We start from the raw sequence: 15,888 nt of genomic DNA on the forward strand, positions 1-15,888 counted from the left end.
TTGGGTCAGCAGCAACTTTGGCACTCTTTGGAAGCATCTTATACATTCTGAATGGATGCTGGCACACACCCACACAAGATGAGCCCTGTCATTGAATGTACTCAATGATATGACTGCTACTAGTCTCCAGGAACTGATGGGCCACCCAGAATGAAAAGAATTTTAATAAATTTGATCAGGTCAGGATGAAGGGATAACCTTTTGCTTGATGATCTCTACCATTTTATTGGTCTAAGGAAGATTGCATTTTGAAGCCAAATGACTGGCCGTCTTGAATTCATGAGAACAAAGCATTAAAGATGATTGGATTATGCCAGTGACTAAAAGAGAGTGCCAAAGTTAACCAAGGTCCTATTAGACAGTTTAGCTTTAAGGGCAACAAGCAGTGACATTTTGCATCAGATGAAAAGGTTATTGGGCTACTTTTCCCAAATAAAGAATGCTGATTATAGATTCCCATATCACAGTAACTCCTGCTGGAAATTTCCATAGCAACCATCAGCAGGACTTGCTGTCACCAAAAAATAAAATTCTTGCAAGATCAAAATTGTCAGTGGTTTGATCTTCCAAATGCCCTCATCTTATCCCTATTTCAATGGTAACTAAAAGTAGAATTTTTTTTTGGGTCTGGGGCAAAAGGTGGAGGGGATGTTGTTGGATGGAAAAGATATGGCAACTGACCAAATAGGGCTGGAGGACAACTGGAGATAAAATCCTTATTTTATCAATGCAAATAAGGTCTGTTGCAATGAATGGTTTCTAGTTATTTTGATGGTCCATGCAGGATCAAGACCTCTAGTCAACACTAACTACAGATAAAACTACATTTGTAATATGTATTTATATGAGAGAATTGTACTACCTCCTCTCCGCAGAGGAATATTTAGTCTAGATTACAGTAGCAATTTTAAAGCAACAAATTTAGACTGAGTTGCTTAGCCCTTAAATTTTGTTTTAGGGACAAAGCAAGAGTGGAAAAAGAGATTTAAGAATGAAGTAGTTCATTTGGCTTCAACTTTGCATATCCTATTTGTATATATTTTTCACTTCACTCTCTCACCCTTTTCTTTTCCCAAATGACAAATGAAAAAAACAATAATTTTGGATTTGGAATTGGAATTTTAGCCAAAATCAAGGTGGTTATTTGGGGAAAGAAGGTTTTTATTCCCTCTTGGATTGAGAGACTCAATTGAGATAACCCTTATTCCTTATATTTGTATAGTGCTTTATATTGTGCAAAGTGCTTTCACTTTTATGACCTACTTTTATCCTCACAACAACCCTGTGAGGTAGGAAGGGAAGGTATTAAGATCCCCATTTTACATATGACATGGGTGCACAGAGAAGTTTAATGACTTGCTGAAGATTAGACAGGGAGTCATTGTCAGAGCTGCGACTAAAACCCAGGTTTCCTGAATTTTAGTACTAGACTATTTTCCACTAGGGTATACTCACCCTTGTGAGTTTCTCATTTTATTGCATGATGAAGACATCCCCATTTCAATATCTTGGATGTTTTGTTCAACATTTAATGAAATGAATTATCATATTCTGGTGTCAAAATCTTCACTCAAATAGAATAAAATTTTTAAACTTAGTGTTTTGAATAGTCACACTATACAGTTTCCCAAGTTCCCCAGTTATGAACTTGACCAAGATGAAGTATGTGGGGGGATAATGGGAGATCAGAAGCACAACAGAAAGGCGGGCCTAAGGTGTAAGGATTTTCATGCTCTATATATAGTTAAAGAAAGATTTAATTACATAAGAGTAAGAGCTCATCCCAATTTAATTAATCACTACAAAGAGACTAATATAAAATTCATTTGAGGGAAAATATTTTCGTCTTCTAATATGTCACTCAATAGAAATTAAATCTATAGGACAATGAATTTATTTGCAGTTCCACAAAGAATAGGCTCTCATGCTTCCTAGCTCATACGAGGCAAGTTAAATCTATGTCCTTTGGTACATATAGCCTATAGCATTCAGATAGTCTCCTCCAAAGGATAAATTATGGGAAAATAAAGAATCTTTTATATTTTTATGTTAGGTCCCTGGGACTATTTTGTTTTTGAGGCAAAATTCTTCCCTGCCAAGTCATCCATGTCTGGTCTTCCAGGATAGCAGCTTCATTTGTACAATAAATGGCATTTCCCTTTTCTTTATTCCACTTAAGTTCTACCTGGGTTATCTTCAGTATAAATCATGTCAACTTATACCAAAAATGTGCTTTCATCTTATGGGTTTCAAGGATGGTGATTTATACCATGAAATCCCCTTCGAGCTCATGCTCCAAGGCATAGTTGTTTGTTTTTTTTAATTCAGAAAAATAAAATCCACACCTCTGCCACAACTGCAAACAAAACAGGATGAATCAATTCTGTGTAGATTCTTACCATAGTAAATAATCAGAGAGCCTAAGGTGCAGAGGAACTAGTTTTACCCTTTTAAAAAGTGAGTTTTATAAAGTCGGTCCTTTGCTTTCACCTTAGATGCTTTTGCATAAAAAAACATCATTGTGTAACATTGCAAACCATATTGATCTTTGAACCACCACTTCCAGTTTCAGCAGAGCTCCATGAAATCACATCTGCCTTCAGCATTCAACTTTTTCACAGTTCCCCTTGGCGACCATAACAAGTCCAATATCAACAAGTCCTCTTTTCTTTAAATCACACATTCTTTTATTTGGGATCCCAGAGCTTGTTGCTGACTTTATCAACAGCAAGTTTACAAGGTTGCAGACCCATCATCCCATCTTCCCACTTGTCTTTTTTTTGTTTCCTCTAAAAGCCTAGCTAAACACGATAGTATCAATCTATGGAATTGATTTGATGCTCTTTAGAGAAGATAATGGTCTGTAAGGTTCTGAAGCCTAAGCAGACTCTCTTCAATGTGTTTGGGTAGGACTGACCAAGAGTTTGTGCCAGTTTACTATTCTTTTCCTTAAATCCACTTTGTCAAGCCAGATATAAGCTTCACCAATCAGTGTCTTTTTCATGAACTTTCCTCCATTGGAGACAAGCAAAATCTGGAAGACAAAAACAGTCAAAAATTTACTTTTATCTCACTCTCTAGCATTCATGTCAATTCAGCAAATAGTTATTAAGCACTTACTATAAGCAAGTCATTTTAAAGACATTTTCCTCACTGTGGAAGGAAAATGAAAAGAAGGAAAGGGGGCAGGGAAGAATTACAATGTCTAAGAAATCCTCAGAATACTTTCATGCTATAAATGAACTTTAGTATTTCCTACTCTTCCTTGAAACAAACTGTACATTCTGACCATTCCAAACATGAAATCCATATCCTTAGATGAAAACCGCTGTACTAAAACCAACATACAGACTACTTTGCCAAATGTCTTGGTCGCAGACCATGTAATCTGAAATCAACTAAAATATTATTTCAGTGCTAGAAGAATGAAATGGAACCAATTTTGCAAAACTAGATAATTTTGCTTGGCATTTTAATCTTCTGGGATTTCACACACACTAATTCAAGCTCTTTACAAATTTTTCCTTAGTTATCATTCCCCCAATATAAATCATACACTCCAGTTAAACTATACTGTGAACATTTCTTTCTTATTGGTGCCACTGTCCCTTAGGTGAATCTGTTGCACTAGCTTGGCATGTCCTCCTATGTCCCCTTTATCTATTATTATTTTGTTCAGTCATTTCCTGTCACGTCCGACTCTTTGTGCCCCTCCTTGGGGTTTTCTGGACACAGATTCTGGAGTGATTTGCCATTTCCTTCTCCAGTTCATTTTACAGATCAGGGAACTGAAACAAACAGGTTAAACCCCAGAGTCCCATAGTTAGTAAGTGTCTGAGACCAGATTTGAACTCAGAAAGATGAGTCTTATTGACTCCAGGACTGGTGTTCTATCTGCTGTGCCACCTAGCTGCCTCCTTTACCTATCAAAAACCTACTAATCCTTAAAGACTCATTGAATTCTTATTAACTTCCTAATATTTGTAAGACACTGTACTAGGTATTATGAGACTATAGTAAGACTAGGGATGGGTTACTTTATTTTTCAGTTGAGTCGTGGTATAGGTCTCATCTTTAGCCTAATCCTAGGAGGAAAGGGTCGAGAGCAACATCATCCAATGAGTCATATCTCAACCTTCATTAGAACAAAGAAAATATTGGGATTGGTTAGAGTTGCAAGGAGCAAGGGGAGCATATCTGGGATCAGTTGGAGGAGATGGGGGTAGGTACAGAGTGAAGCAGAGACTTACTCTGAGAATTACCTATAGATTTGCATCTCAGGGAAGACTGAGTTAACTAGGCCTCATGACTTCTTTAGTGAGGAATGTCCTCATTAAGGCACTAGCTGTTAAATGGCTAGCTATATTAGCTGAAAGATTTGCATGCCCTGGTTTCTGGGAGTCAAGAAAAAGTAGATACGGAATCTTGCTGTCATGGTTAGATTAAGGAAGTTAGTCTCCTTCCCTGTGTAGCAGGAGCCATCTCCCTTATTGACATTTAAAGATTAGACCAGAGAGATCAGTCTTATATTTTATACAAAAAGCTGAGGAGGGAGGGAGAGAAGGAAGCACAGTCAGTTTCCATGAGCTGGGGAAAGGCTGATAGGGGTGACAGACATATCTTTTCCCTCTTGCCTATCAAGACTATTTTTAAATATAAGTGTAATAAAATTGTAGTTTGAGTTAAAGGGCACTAGAAAAACCTATTATTAAAATTTCTTCCCCATATAGCCTGATTCCCACCAAGTAGAGATTTATTTGGGTGATAGGATTAATGAGGTAGGTTAAGTCATTCACTCTTGAAATTTAAATTAGTTCAGTCAAAAAAATTATTAAGTATAAATTATTTCTATGCAATAGTTGCATTGTGGACTTCTTGGGACTGGGGGTAGGCTCTGTATATAAAGTTCACATAGGACACAATCATAGAACTTACAATTCAGTAGAAGAATAAGTTACAAATATGAATAAACTATAACACTAAATAAAAAAACTAATTGTATTAGAAAGTTACAAATACAGTGCTTTGTGAGATCTAAGTGGACCAAGATCACGTTCAACTGTCAGATCAGGGAAGACAGCCTTGAGGAGGTAGAATTTGATTTGAATTACAAAGGAAGGTTAGGATTTCAAATGGTAGGAGGTGGAGAAAGGGGATTCCAAGAACAATTTGTAGTCCGATTTGACTGGCAAAAGAATAGATGGAGGGGAGTGAAATATTTTTGACATCTTGTTACGACAAAGATCCTAAAGCTAATGAATTCCTGTTGTCATAGCCCATTGTCACGGTGAAAAAAATCATGGTCAAGAGAAGTTTTGAACTTCTGCCCTGGCTGCACTTACCTTAGGACTTAGATGTTATCATTTGACAAGAATACTGAACTCAAACTGTAAAACTTATCAAAAAGGCAGGCATGGTCAAATTGGACTGATAGTTTTGGGCACAGAGTCTGACTTTGATGTGGCATGCAATAAGGATGCATTAAAAGATTTTGAGCAGAAGAATGGCATGACTCCATCAATTCGTAAGGGACTTAAGCCTGGCACTGGCATAAAGGGTAGATTGAAGGGTGCAGGAAGATAATTTAGTCAACTGCAGAAAACTAGAAGAGAAACAATAACCTGTCCTTGGGCGGGGGGGTCGCAAGAATAGAGAAGAAAGAGTAGAGGTGAGATGTTGCATAGCTCTGACTAGACTTAATAACTGATGTTGGCACTGAAAAACAGTAAGTCAGAAAAAGTGTAGTTTTGCAGGAATGGCAAAAAGTTTATTTTCTACATGTTGACTTTGAAGTCCCAGCAGGACTTGCCTATAATACCATATAGGCAGTAGAACCTGAAGGCTAGGAGCTCAGGGCTGAGTTGATTAATTAATCATTATCTCCTTGGAGGCAATAGTTGAACTGTGAGAATGCCAAGGGAAAGGGTGTTGTTTAGTTGTTCAGTCATGTCTGACTCTTCCTGCCCTCATGGATCATAGCACACCAGGCCCTTCTACCCTCTATAATCTCTCAAAGTCTGTCCAAGTTCATGTTCATTTTTTCCATGACACTATGTACCCATCTTATCCTCTGCCATCCCCTTTCCTTTTTGTCTTCAATCTTTTCCAACACCAGGGTCTTTTCCCATGAGCCTCTCCTCTCATTATGTGGCCAAAGTATTTAAGCTTCAGTTTTAGTATTTGACCTTCCTTCCAGTGAATAGCCTGAATTAATTTCTTTAAGTACTGACTGATTTGATCTCCTTGCTTTCCAAGAAGATAGTCTCAAAAGTCCAAGAAGATGGTCTTGTTGTCTCAAAAGTCTTCTCTAGCACCACTATTAGAAAGCATTGATTCTATAGTGCTCAGCTTTCCATATAATCCAACTCCATACACTGCTACTGGAAAAAACCATAGCTTTGACTTATATGGACTTTTGTCAGCAAGATTATGTCCAGATTTGCCATAGCTTTCCTTCCAAGGAGCAAGTATCTTTTAATTTCATGGCTGCAGTGGCCATCTGTAGTGATCTTTGAGCCCAAGAATATAAAATCTGACATTGCTTCCATTTCTTCTCCCTCAATTTGGCAGGAAGTGATGGGACCAATTGCCAAGATCTTAGTTTTTCTGTTTTGTGTTTTTTAATGTTAAGCATCAAACCAGCTTTTATACTCTCCTCTTTTACCCTCATCAAGAGGCTTCTTAATTCTTCACTTTCTGGCATCAGAGTAGTATCATCTGCATATCCGAGATCATTGATATTTCTTCCAGCCACCTTAATTCCAACTTTTGATTAAGCCAGCCTGGCATTTTGCACAATGTACTCTGCATGTAAGTTAAATAAATAAGGTGACAATATACAACCCTGTCATACTCCTTTGCCAGTCTTAAAGCATTCAGTTGTTCTATGTTCAGTTCTAAGCATTGCTTCTTGACCCACATATAAGTTCCTCAGGAGATAAGTAAGATGATCTGGTACTTTTATCTCTTTGAGGACTCACCACATTTTGTTATGATCCACACAGTCAAAGGCTTTAGTGTAGTCAATGAAGCAGAAGTTGATGGTTTTTTTTTCTGAAACTCCCTTACTTTCTCCACAATCCAGTGAATGTTAGAGATTTGGTCCTTAGTTCCTCTGCTTCTTTGAAAACCAGCCTACTGATTAAGAGCCAGACATCCTGGAGAATGAAGTCAAGTGGGCCTTAGGAAATATTGCTAACAGGCTAGTGGAGATGACTGAATTCTGTCTGAGCTATTAAAAATACTAAAAGATGATACTGTTAAAGTGCTGTACTCAATATGCCAGCACATTTGGAAAACTCAACAGTAGCCACTGGATTGGAAAAGATTGGTTTATGTCCCAGTCCTAAAGAAGGAAAATGACAGAGAATGTTCATATTATTGAACAATTGTGCTCATTTCACATGCTAGCAAGGTTATGCTTAAGGGAAAGCATAAGGGGATAGAAGAGGGGAGAAGAGAGCCAAGCATAGAATGTTGGATGACATTACATTTAAGAGATCAGGAAGAGGCCAAGGGATTAGCAAAGGAGGCCAAAAAAAAAAACTGTTAAGAGAGGTAGGAGAGTAATTGAGAGTTTGTTGATTTAGAACAAGGAAACAGAGAGTGAGAAGAAGAATCAAGTGGTCCACATTATCAAATGTCACAGGGATGTCAAAAAACATAAAAGATCTAAAGATGATCATTAGTGAAAAGAGCATGAAAGCCATATTCAGGTTCAATCAAACACTTTCTATTGCCACCGGAAAGTTAAATGACTTTGGTCAAGTTTATGCCTCAAACATTTGTCTCTAGCAAACTATCTTTATTGTGGTCTTGGAGAGCATAGTAAGAGCTGGTGAAGAATAATTGGAAGAGAAATTTGCTTCAATGAAAGGTTTTGAGCTGCTTATCGTTAATAATGAGGTCAATCAATCAATAAGCATACCTGCTATATTGTGTTAAGTACTAGGGATGTAAATTTAAAAAAAACCCACAAGAAAACCAACTCCAAGTCTCAAGTTTGCATTCTGTCAGAGGAGACAACACATATGCTATAGTGTAACAGGTATGTTATTTCAGGAATTCTTTTGGTGTACCGGTTAGACTAGATGACTGTTGGGGTCTCTTTTGACTCTGAAATTCTGTGATTCTATGTACATATATAAGTTCATACAGAATGAATACTAAATAGCATAAAAATGAGATCATGGGATTTTAAATTTAAGGTGAGAAAAACCTTATAGGTCTTCTAGTACATTTTATATGAAACTCTGCTTTTAAGCATGCCTAGTTTGCCTGACATGGAGCCCTCTGCATCTGCAGCCATTCAAATGGTATAGTCTCCTTTGATTGGTACACCACCCATATGGAGGGGGCTCCATGTTCAGCAACCTAGACATGCTCATATGCCAGGTTACATAGAGATGAAGAAATAAAGTTCCAGTGAGAGTATAAGTAACGTGCCCAAGGTTTCACAGACAACACATGGCAAAGCCAGGTTCTTTGACTCTAAAATCAGCAATCCCTCTAATTTAACACCTTGTATTTCTGAAATTGTCTTGTTTGTACAGTGACTAGGCTGGGGTGGGCTGGCACTTGTACTGGCCCTTGAGAACAGATTGTTAAATTTTACATGTGAGCATTACACCTTGGAAATCAGCAAATGCTACAAATCAGAGTTTGAGTTATTGTTTTGTTGATTGTCAGACTTAAGAAAATGACTGAGAAAATTTTAATATATGTTAAACTTAAAAATGTTTCCTAGGCATATTTTTTTTTTCAGAGAGCCAGCCATGAAATATTTACCAGCACATTGCTGGTCAGGTTGGGTGTTTTGTCTGGAAAAATGAGCTTTTTAAATATGGCTAAGTCAGAACTTAGTGGGTATAAAAATATATTAAAAACTGTTTTTAAAATTAAAAAGACCAAATTATTTAAAAAAAAAAACACCACACAAACTAAAGAAATTGTAGAGAATTACCTGAAGAGAATGACCAGCAGGACTCAGGCTAAACCTAAATGTTTCATTGAACGAAGGCTCCCGATCATGCCTACACACTCTTGTCTTTTTCTTGATCACTCTTTTTTGAGTAGAAATGTTGACTACGTACAGCTTCACATACAAATCTGCCAATAAGAATTCATTTTGTTACATGTTCACTGCTGTCACAGTTGACCAATAATACTAAGGAACATTTTTTTTAAAATAGCATTTTAAGCTGTGCAAAAGTGTTTTATATACTTTTTCTCATTTGATCTTCATAGTAACCCTATGAGATAATAACCCATTTTACTGATAAGGAAACTGAGGTTTTGAGAGTTTAAATGACTTGTTCATGGTCACACAACTAGTAAATGTCAGAAACAATATTTTAACTCCAATCTATCCTGACTCCCTGTCCATATTGCTTTCTACTATAATACCTACTTCTATACACTTTCCATTCTCAGAGGAATTAAAATTTTATACTGTATCTTGCCTGAATTCTACATGAAATCTATAATCTCATTATAATTTATATCAGACAACTTAGGTATTAGAGTATGTTATTCCAATTTTCTCAGAAAATAGATTTTTATTTTTAGTATGTATCAGTCTAGATGCTTTAAATTATCAATACAGTAAGCAGTAGCAATATATTTGGTTTAAATTCAACTAATCATTCAAGTTTTAACTAATTTTGGTTTTCATTGAGATGTTTAGTGTCATACCCAATGTCCTCAAGTGTTCTTTTTGATATATTGACCTGTTTAATTCTTGGAAAATAGATACCTGGTAAATGATCAGGAGATTTAAATTTGTAGGTGATGTTTCTGCACTGAAGGATCTCAACTATTAGCTGTTCTCCATCTGTTTTCATTTCCTTTTTCAGGGCAATCTTGATTTCTCCCATTACTTGCGTTTTAGCTGAAATGAGTAATGCACAAACTTAAAATGCAATAACTGTCATGGATAGATGCTTGAAATAAATTAGATTACACTGCAAATCAGTCATACATAGTTATCAGGAATTGGTAATTCAGTAACTTCTGGAAAATGTAACCATATTTATCATTTATCATTAATCCTTCTCATAGGAAAGGAACTTTTATACCAAGAAACCCAAGTCACGTTTTATTCTCATTTCTTGTAACTGAAGTATTCCCAAAGACAAGAGGCAAAAATTTATTTCTGGGGATATAGAAGTGACACAAAATGATCTCTGAGCATATATGCCTTCCAGGTACACCTTCGATCCTTGCCATCATAGTGGAAACTGTCCAGGTCACATGCTCTTCACACTTCTTTTTGCTTAGGGCTGGGGATATGGTGGAGAAATTTGACAGGAGCTTTGGAGGACACAGTAACTGCTAGGGTGAAGATGGAGAAATTAGCACAGACTGCATGTATATGGATTACTGCCATCAATTTTTTTGTTGGAATTTAGGCAATCTGTTGATTGAAGAATTTGATTAATTTCTTCACTGAGTTAATCAGCTCTTTGACAGGAGTAACCTTGATATTGTAAGGCATATATCTTAGGCATATATCCTGGAACAACTTTTGGTTATGTTGTCTGCTTCTTCCAGTAACCAATATCAGATTAAAATGGAAACCAAGTGATCTTCCATAGTCTTCCAATTTAATACTAAATTGGGACTAGTAAACATTTTTCATATGTAAATTATGATTACACAGTGGCCAAACATAGGAAGCATCTTGAAATATCACTACTTTAGAATTATTTTAGAGAGCAATCAGGCTGACCAATGTATCCATGGGGCAAGCCTCTCTAACAGTCAGTCTGAGATGTTCAGTCATGGTACACTCTCCCAACAATCAGTTTCATTTTATCATGCACAAAATGCACATAGATTTAAAAATTCAGCAGGAAGTCATATAAAAAAGCCATCAAGCTTGATCCAATACTTGTCCTTAACAATTACGTCTTGTGTATTTATCCTTTGATCATGTATTTAACAGGCAAAGGCATATTTGAATATGTTCATTTAAAAATATTGTTTATACATATAACTTTAATGTCATTCATTTTATAAATGAAGAGACATGAAAGCATGCCCATTTAAAGAGAGAATACTTATGCTAACTCAGAGATGATGTACATAGCTCACGTCACACTGTGTCTTTTTGTTGTTGCTGTTTTTATTCTTTATTTGAGCTCATCAGACAGATAATTCCTCCCTATTGGTAAAGCCAGTCAGAAATTCTAGTGGTACAATTTTTGTTACAACTATGTTCCTGCAGTAATAAACACTATTATGGCATGCAATTTTACAAACTAGAAAAATATAAGTCAAGTAGGAAGATAGTAATCATTTTGTCTTGAATGATGTACAGTTGCCCCTATAGAGTAAGGAGACAATTCTCCAAATTATGTGTTGCCCTGTTAACTTCATAGTCACAAATTAGATTCTGATTTTTTTTTCTTCTCTATTAGTCATTTCATTTTCTAGGGTCTATTTTCCAACTTTGAACTACCAGTTTGAAAATGTATCATAGTAGCTCTGAGATTTGGAGTAGCAAGTTGGCATAATAGATGTATGGCATTGCACTTGGAGATACTCTCTAGCTATATGATCCCAGGTAAGTCCCATGGTTGATTAAAAGATGTAGAGAATATAAGATACTATTATATTTATTCTTTATCCTATAGAAAAGCACACTTTGAGGGGGAGGGTAGAAATGGGGAGAAAATTTGTAGTTCAAACTCTTATGAAAGTCAATGATGAAAACTAAATATATTAAATTAAATTTTAAAAAAAGATTAGATTAGGACAAATCATCTAGCATCTAGGGCTCCATTTCCTATGTGATCTGACACTAACTTAGCTTTCCAGTCTTATTTCTAACTACTCTCCTTCACATCTCCCATGTTCCAGACAAAGTGCAAAAAAACCCCCAAAAAACAACAACAACAAAAACAAAACCCTAACCATTGCTTTACCTTATCCTGCAACCCTCTCACCTCCATGCATTTTAGAACATCCTTCTTCCTCCCTTCAAAAAAAAAAAAAGAAAAAAGAAAAGCACACTGGATGTGGTAGAACAATCTACCACTTTAAGGCTCTCCTCCAACAATATGCCAACACATCAAAATCATATAAAATTTCTTGTCAGATTTAACAACAGATAGCTTAGTTCACTCACTCTGATTATTATGGTCAACCGAGACATACATTGCGTACTCAATCAAGCTGTTTTTTGCTATCATAGAGAAGGTCCAGTGAAGAGTCCAAACGGAAGAGCTACTTCCTCGATGCTCTATTTGGTAAAGCCTTTTAAATGCCCTCATTCATAGATGATAGTGAACTGACTGCAAAATCATTCCATAATCATTCAAAAGAGTTTGATAACTATCCCCAGGAGAAAACTAAATGGTTGAAACATACCTCAGACTATGATATGGAGTTGAATGCATAATTTATAGTTCCAATCTCTGTGTACATAAATATTGGATAGATCCTGAAAATGGACAATGAGCTAGTCCCAGAATTTCATAAGAAGACAATCGGCTGCATTGCCTTTAGGAAATTGTGTAGTTTTTTTTGTTTGTTTCTTCTTTTGTGTGACCCTAATAAACAAAGGGCCATTTTTTAATGTGTCAAGATACTTTCAGTACTGTTGTATAGCTAGCTGTAGGACATAGAATAATCACTACATTATCCTAAGAATTAAACTTCTAGATCAAAAATGCATGAATAATGCATTTTGATGCATGATGAATCTGAGTGGGATATAACAAGTGAAAAATGAGGCAATGGTGGGAAAGATGTCATCAGAGAACAGCATGACCAGAAAAAAAAATCTGGACCAGAACCAAGAGGCAACATCTGTGCACCATTTGTATACTCATAAATTCAAGAGAACTTTCTTCTCATATTGAGTGGAAGTCTCCTTTTCTTCTACCCATTCCCCAGCTTTAACACTCATCCCCACTCCATTTATGGCAGATTTAAGAGAAGATATGGATGTGTCACAGATTGGGCAGGAATCAATATATTTGACTCTAGATCTTGAGAGAGGGTATCTAATCCTTGAGATCATAGCTCCAGGGAATGGGGCATTGAGAAAAAAAAAACTGAAGATACATTGAAATACGGAAATAGGAATAAATTTGCCGCAAACTGTCATTGTAACCAGGAAAAGTATCTTATACTAGAGGAATTCTTGATATGGTTCATAAAACACAAAGGTTTTAGGAGCCTTGGGAAAATTTCAAACTTAGTATCTGACTTTGTACATAGTACTTGCATAATAAATGGCTATCAATGAGTAAATGGATCATGCTTTTTATTCCTACTCTTGTGAGACAATTTTGAATGTTTTTTTCTAGTCTTTAAGTATGTTTCTAATGGCACTATTATCCAAAAAAGTTTTGTTTTCCTGTCTTTTATACCATTATTGCTTACCTCTATGGAGCTAAAGGCAGAAAGGGAGACTGACCAAGAATGAATCACTAAGAGCTATTCAGGAGATATTTGTGTAGAAACATCTGAAAATATTTCAGAAACAAAGGTTTTGAAACAAAGGCTTTGATGAAATGGTTTATATAGTAGACCCCACATCCTCCTCGCACATATAGCCTTTAATTGTCATGTCTGCCTAAAGCTCTATTTGTGCAACCTAAGACTATCATGTTTTCGTGAAATTTTTTAATATTTCAGGACAAAAATATAATCTTTCAAAGTGAGAAATCAAAGGTTATAAAATCACAGTATTGCAGAATTAGCATGGACATCTTTTTCAACCTATACCCAAATTATGAATCTTTTTACCGCTTTATCAATAAAACATTAGCTAGCCTTCACTAAAAGAATGTAAGGAACGTAAAAGAATTCTGTGCCCAGAAACTCATTACTGCCTTAGGCAGCTCATACCATTTCTGGAAAACTCTAATCATAATGAAATTTTTTTGTTATATAAGCCCAAATCTACCTGCCCATAATTTCTATTCAATGCTAGTTCTTTCCTTTGATACCTAGCATAACAAGTATAATTCTCCTTTTACCTAATAGTCCTTAACAAATTCTCATATTCTCCTTACTACCCAATCCCCAAAGCCTGTTCTTCTCCAAGATAAGTATCTGTAGATCTTTTAACCAATCCTAATACAGCATATGCGGTTTTAATTCTCAGTATTCTGGGTGTTGTCCTCTGGACCCACTCAATTTTGTCTTTTCTAAAATGTGTCACCCAGAATTAGACACAACACGATAAAAAAATTAATGCTACATGCAATCTCATAAGGTCTTTGTACCGAAAGCCTAATTTTATACACGAGGAAGCTGAGTCCTGGGAAGGTTCAGTACAAGGTCACACCATAAGTGGTAGATCCAGTATTCAAACCCAGGTTCTCTAATAAAAATTCCAGTGTTTTCTTCATTATACAGAAACCTCTAGATATCTAGGAGGTGGAGTGAAAAACACCAGACTTGGAAACAAAAAGTGTTGAGATCAATATCTGCCTCAATCACTAGCAATATGTTCAAGGATAAACCAATTAATAGCTTCAGGCTCCATAGCTGTAAAATGTGGATGGTAATCGCACCATAATAGTGGGTTATTGTAAGGATCAAATCAAATGAGATATATATGAAGCATTTGGAAAACTTTAAAGAATTATATGAATGTTAGCTATTATTTGTAATTATAATATAATATACTCTGTCTCTCATACTAAAACTGTGATCTGATCATAACCTCCCTGATTCTGGAACCTACCCTTAAAGAATTTAAGTAAAATACTATTCTAGAAAAATGGCTTAGCATTTAATAGGGTTTTGTTTGTTTGTTTTTTATTTTGCTTTTAAAAACTAACCAGACGTCAATTTTCCTAAAGAGGGAAGCAAGGAAAGGAAGGCCACAGTAAGATACATCTGCTTCCTTATTTTCTGAATAAAACTAATATGAAGCCAATAAGGTCTTTCTTGATTGTCTTTTAGGCCATTTCAGTGAACCATCCATTCATGTGAACTTAATCACAGGATAAAGTATCATTTTTTTTTCCTGAATGGAACAATTAAATCAATCAACATCAATAAAATCTCTTTCTAAAATGATGGCTACATCGAACAGTCACCTTCATGAGAATTTCCCAACACTTTATTAGTGACTAGATTTCAGGCATCTGACAGAATCAAAAGTCAAATACAGCTTTGTCCCCAAATCTTGCTGACTTTAAAAGAAAGTTTAATAAAATATAATATTATATTCTATTTTGAGTTCCCACTCTCACTGTTTCTAATACTAAAGATACTTCCTTGTGGCTACCTTACACTGTTTACTGATTTTATACCTTGGTATTTCTCAAATGAAAGCCCTTCTTATATATATATCTTTCTTGTCCTTGTATATATAGGTTGATTTTTTTTAACTCAAGTGCAAAACTTTACGGTTTTTCTAATAAACTTCATTTTATTAACTTCACACCAACCTTGTAAATGTTTGTATCCATTGCAAAATATCTTAAGATCTCAATTCCATCTAGAGTATTAGCTATTTTTCCTAGTTTGTTGTTATCAGAAAATTGACGGAGTACACTGCAACAAAGTCTGTGATACAATGTTGAGCAACACAAGGCCAAAGACAGATTTTTGCCACACTCCATAGAGGCAGATTTCCAGGATTTTTAAATATTCGTTTCCTTCATGTACTATACAATCTAGCTATAAGTTACATAGAAATAGTTACATTCATGTTGTTTCTCCCATTAGAATGTGAGCTCCCTGAAGTCAGGGACTGTATTTTGGCTTTTCTTTGTAGTCCTAATACCCAGTGCTTGGAATACAATAAGAACTTTTATCAAATGTTTCTTGACTGACTAAACTGATTGTATGATATAGTTAGGTTGGTTTGGAATTCATTAAATGTCTTGACCCAAAAAGTATTAATTAACAGGTCAAGAT

At 35.7% G+C, this 15,888-nt stretch overlaps 1 protein-coding gene across 1 annotated transcript in view; it reads right to left on the reverse strand.

Moving 5' to 3' along the window:
* Window positions 1-2,777: 2,777 nt before the first annotated feature.
* The window catches only part of PCLO (piccolo presynaptic cytomatrix protein), a 328,283-nt gene continuing 315,172 nt past the window's right edge, over window positions 2,778-15,888 (reverse strand). Inside the window, exons 20-22 of the mRNA XM_036760651.1 lie at window positions 9,755-9,889; window positions 8,963-9,108; window positions 2,778-3,034 (exon numbers count right to left, since the gene is read on the reverse strand). Of these exons, the coding sequence (XP_036616546.1) occupies window positions 2,894-3,034; window positions 8,963-9,108; window positions 9,755-9,889 (422 nt within the window). The 3' untranslated portion in view covers window positions 2,778-2,893. The remainder of the gene's footprint in view (window positions 3,035-8,962; window positions 9,109-9,754; window positions 9,890-15,888) is intronic.

This window comes from Trichosurus vulpecula, chromosome 5 (assembly GCF_011100635.1).
Source record: "Trichosurus vulpecula isolate mTriVul1 chromosome 5, mTriVul1.pri, whole genome shotgun sequence".
NCBI lineage: Eukaryota > Metazoa > Chordata > Mammalia > Diprotodontia > Phalangeridae > Trichosurus > Trichosurus vulpecula.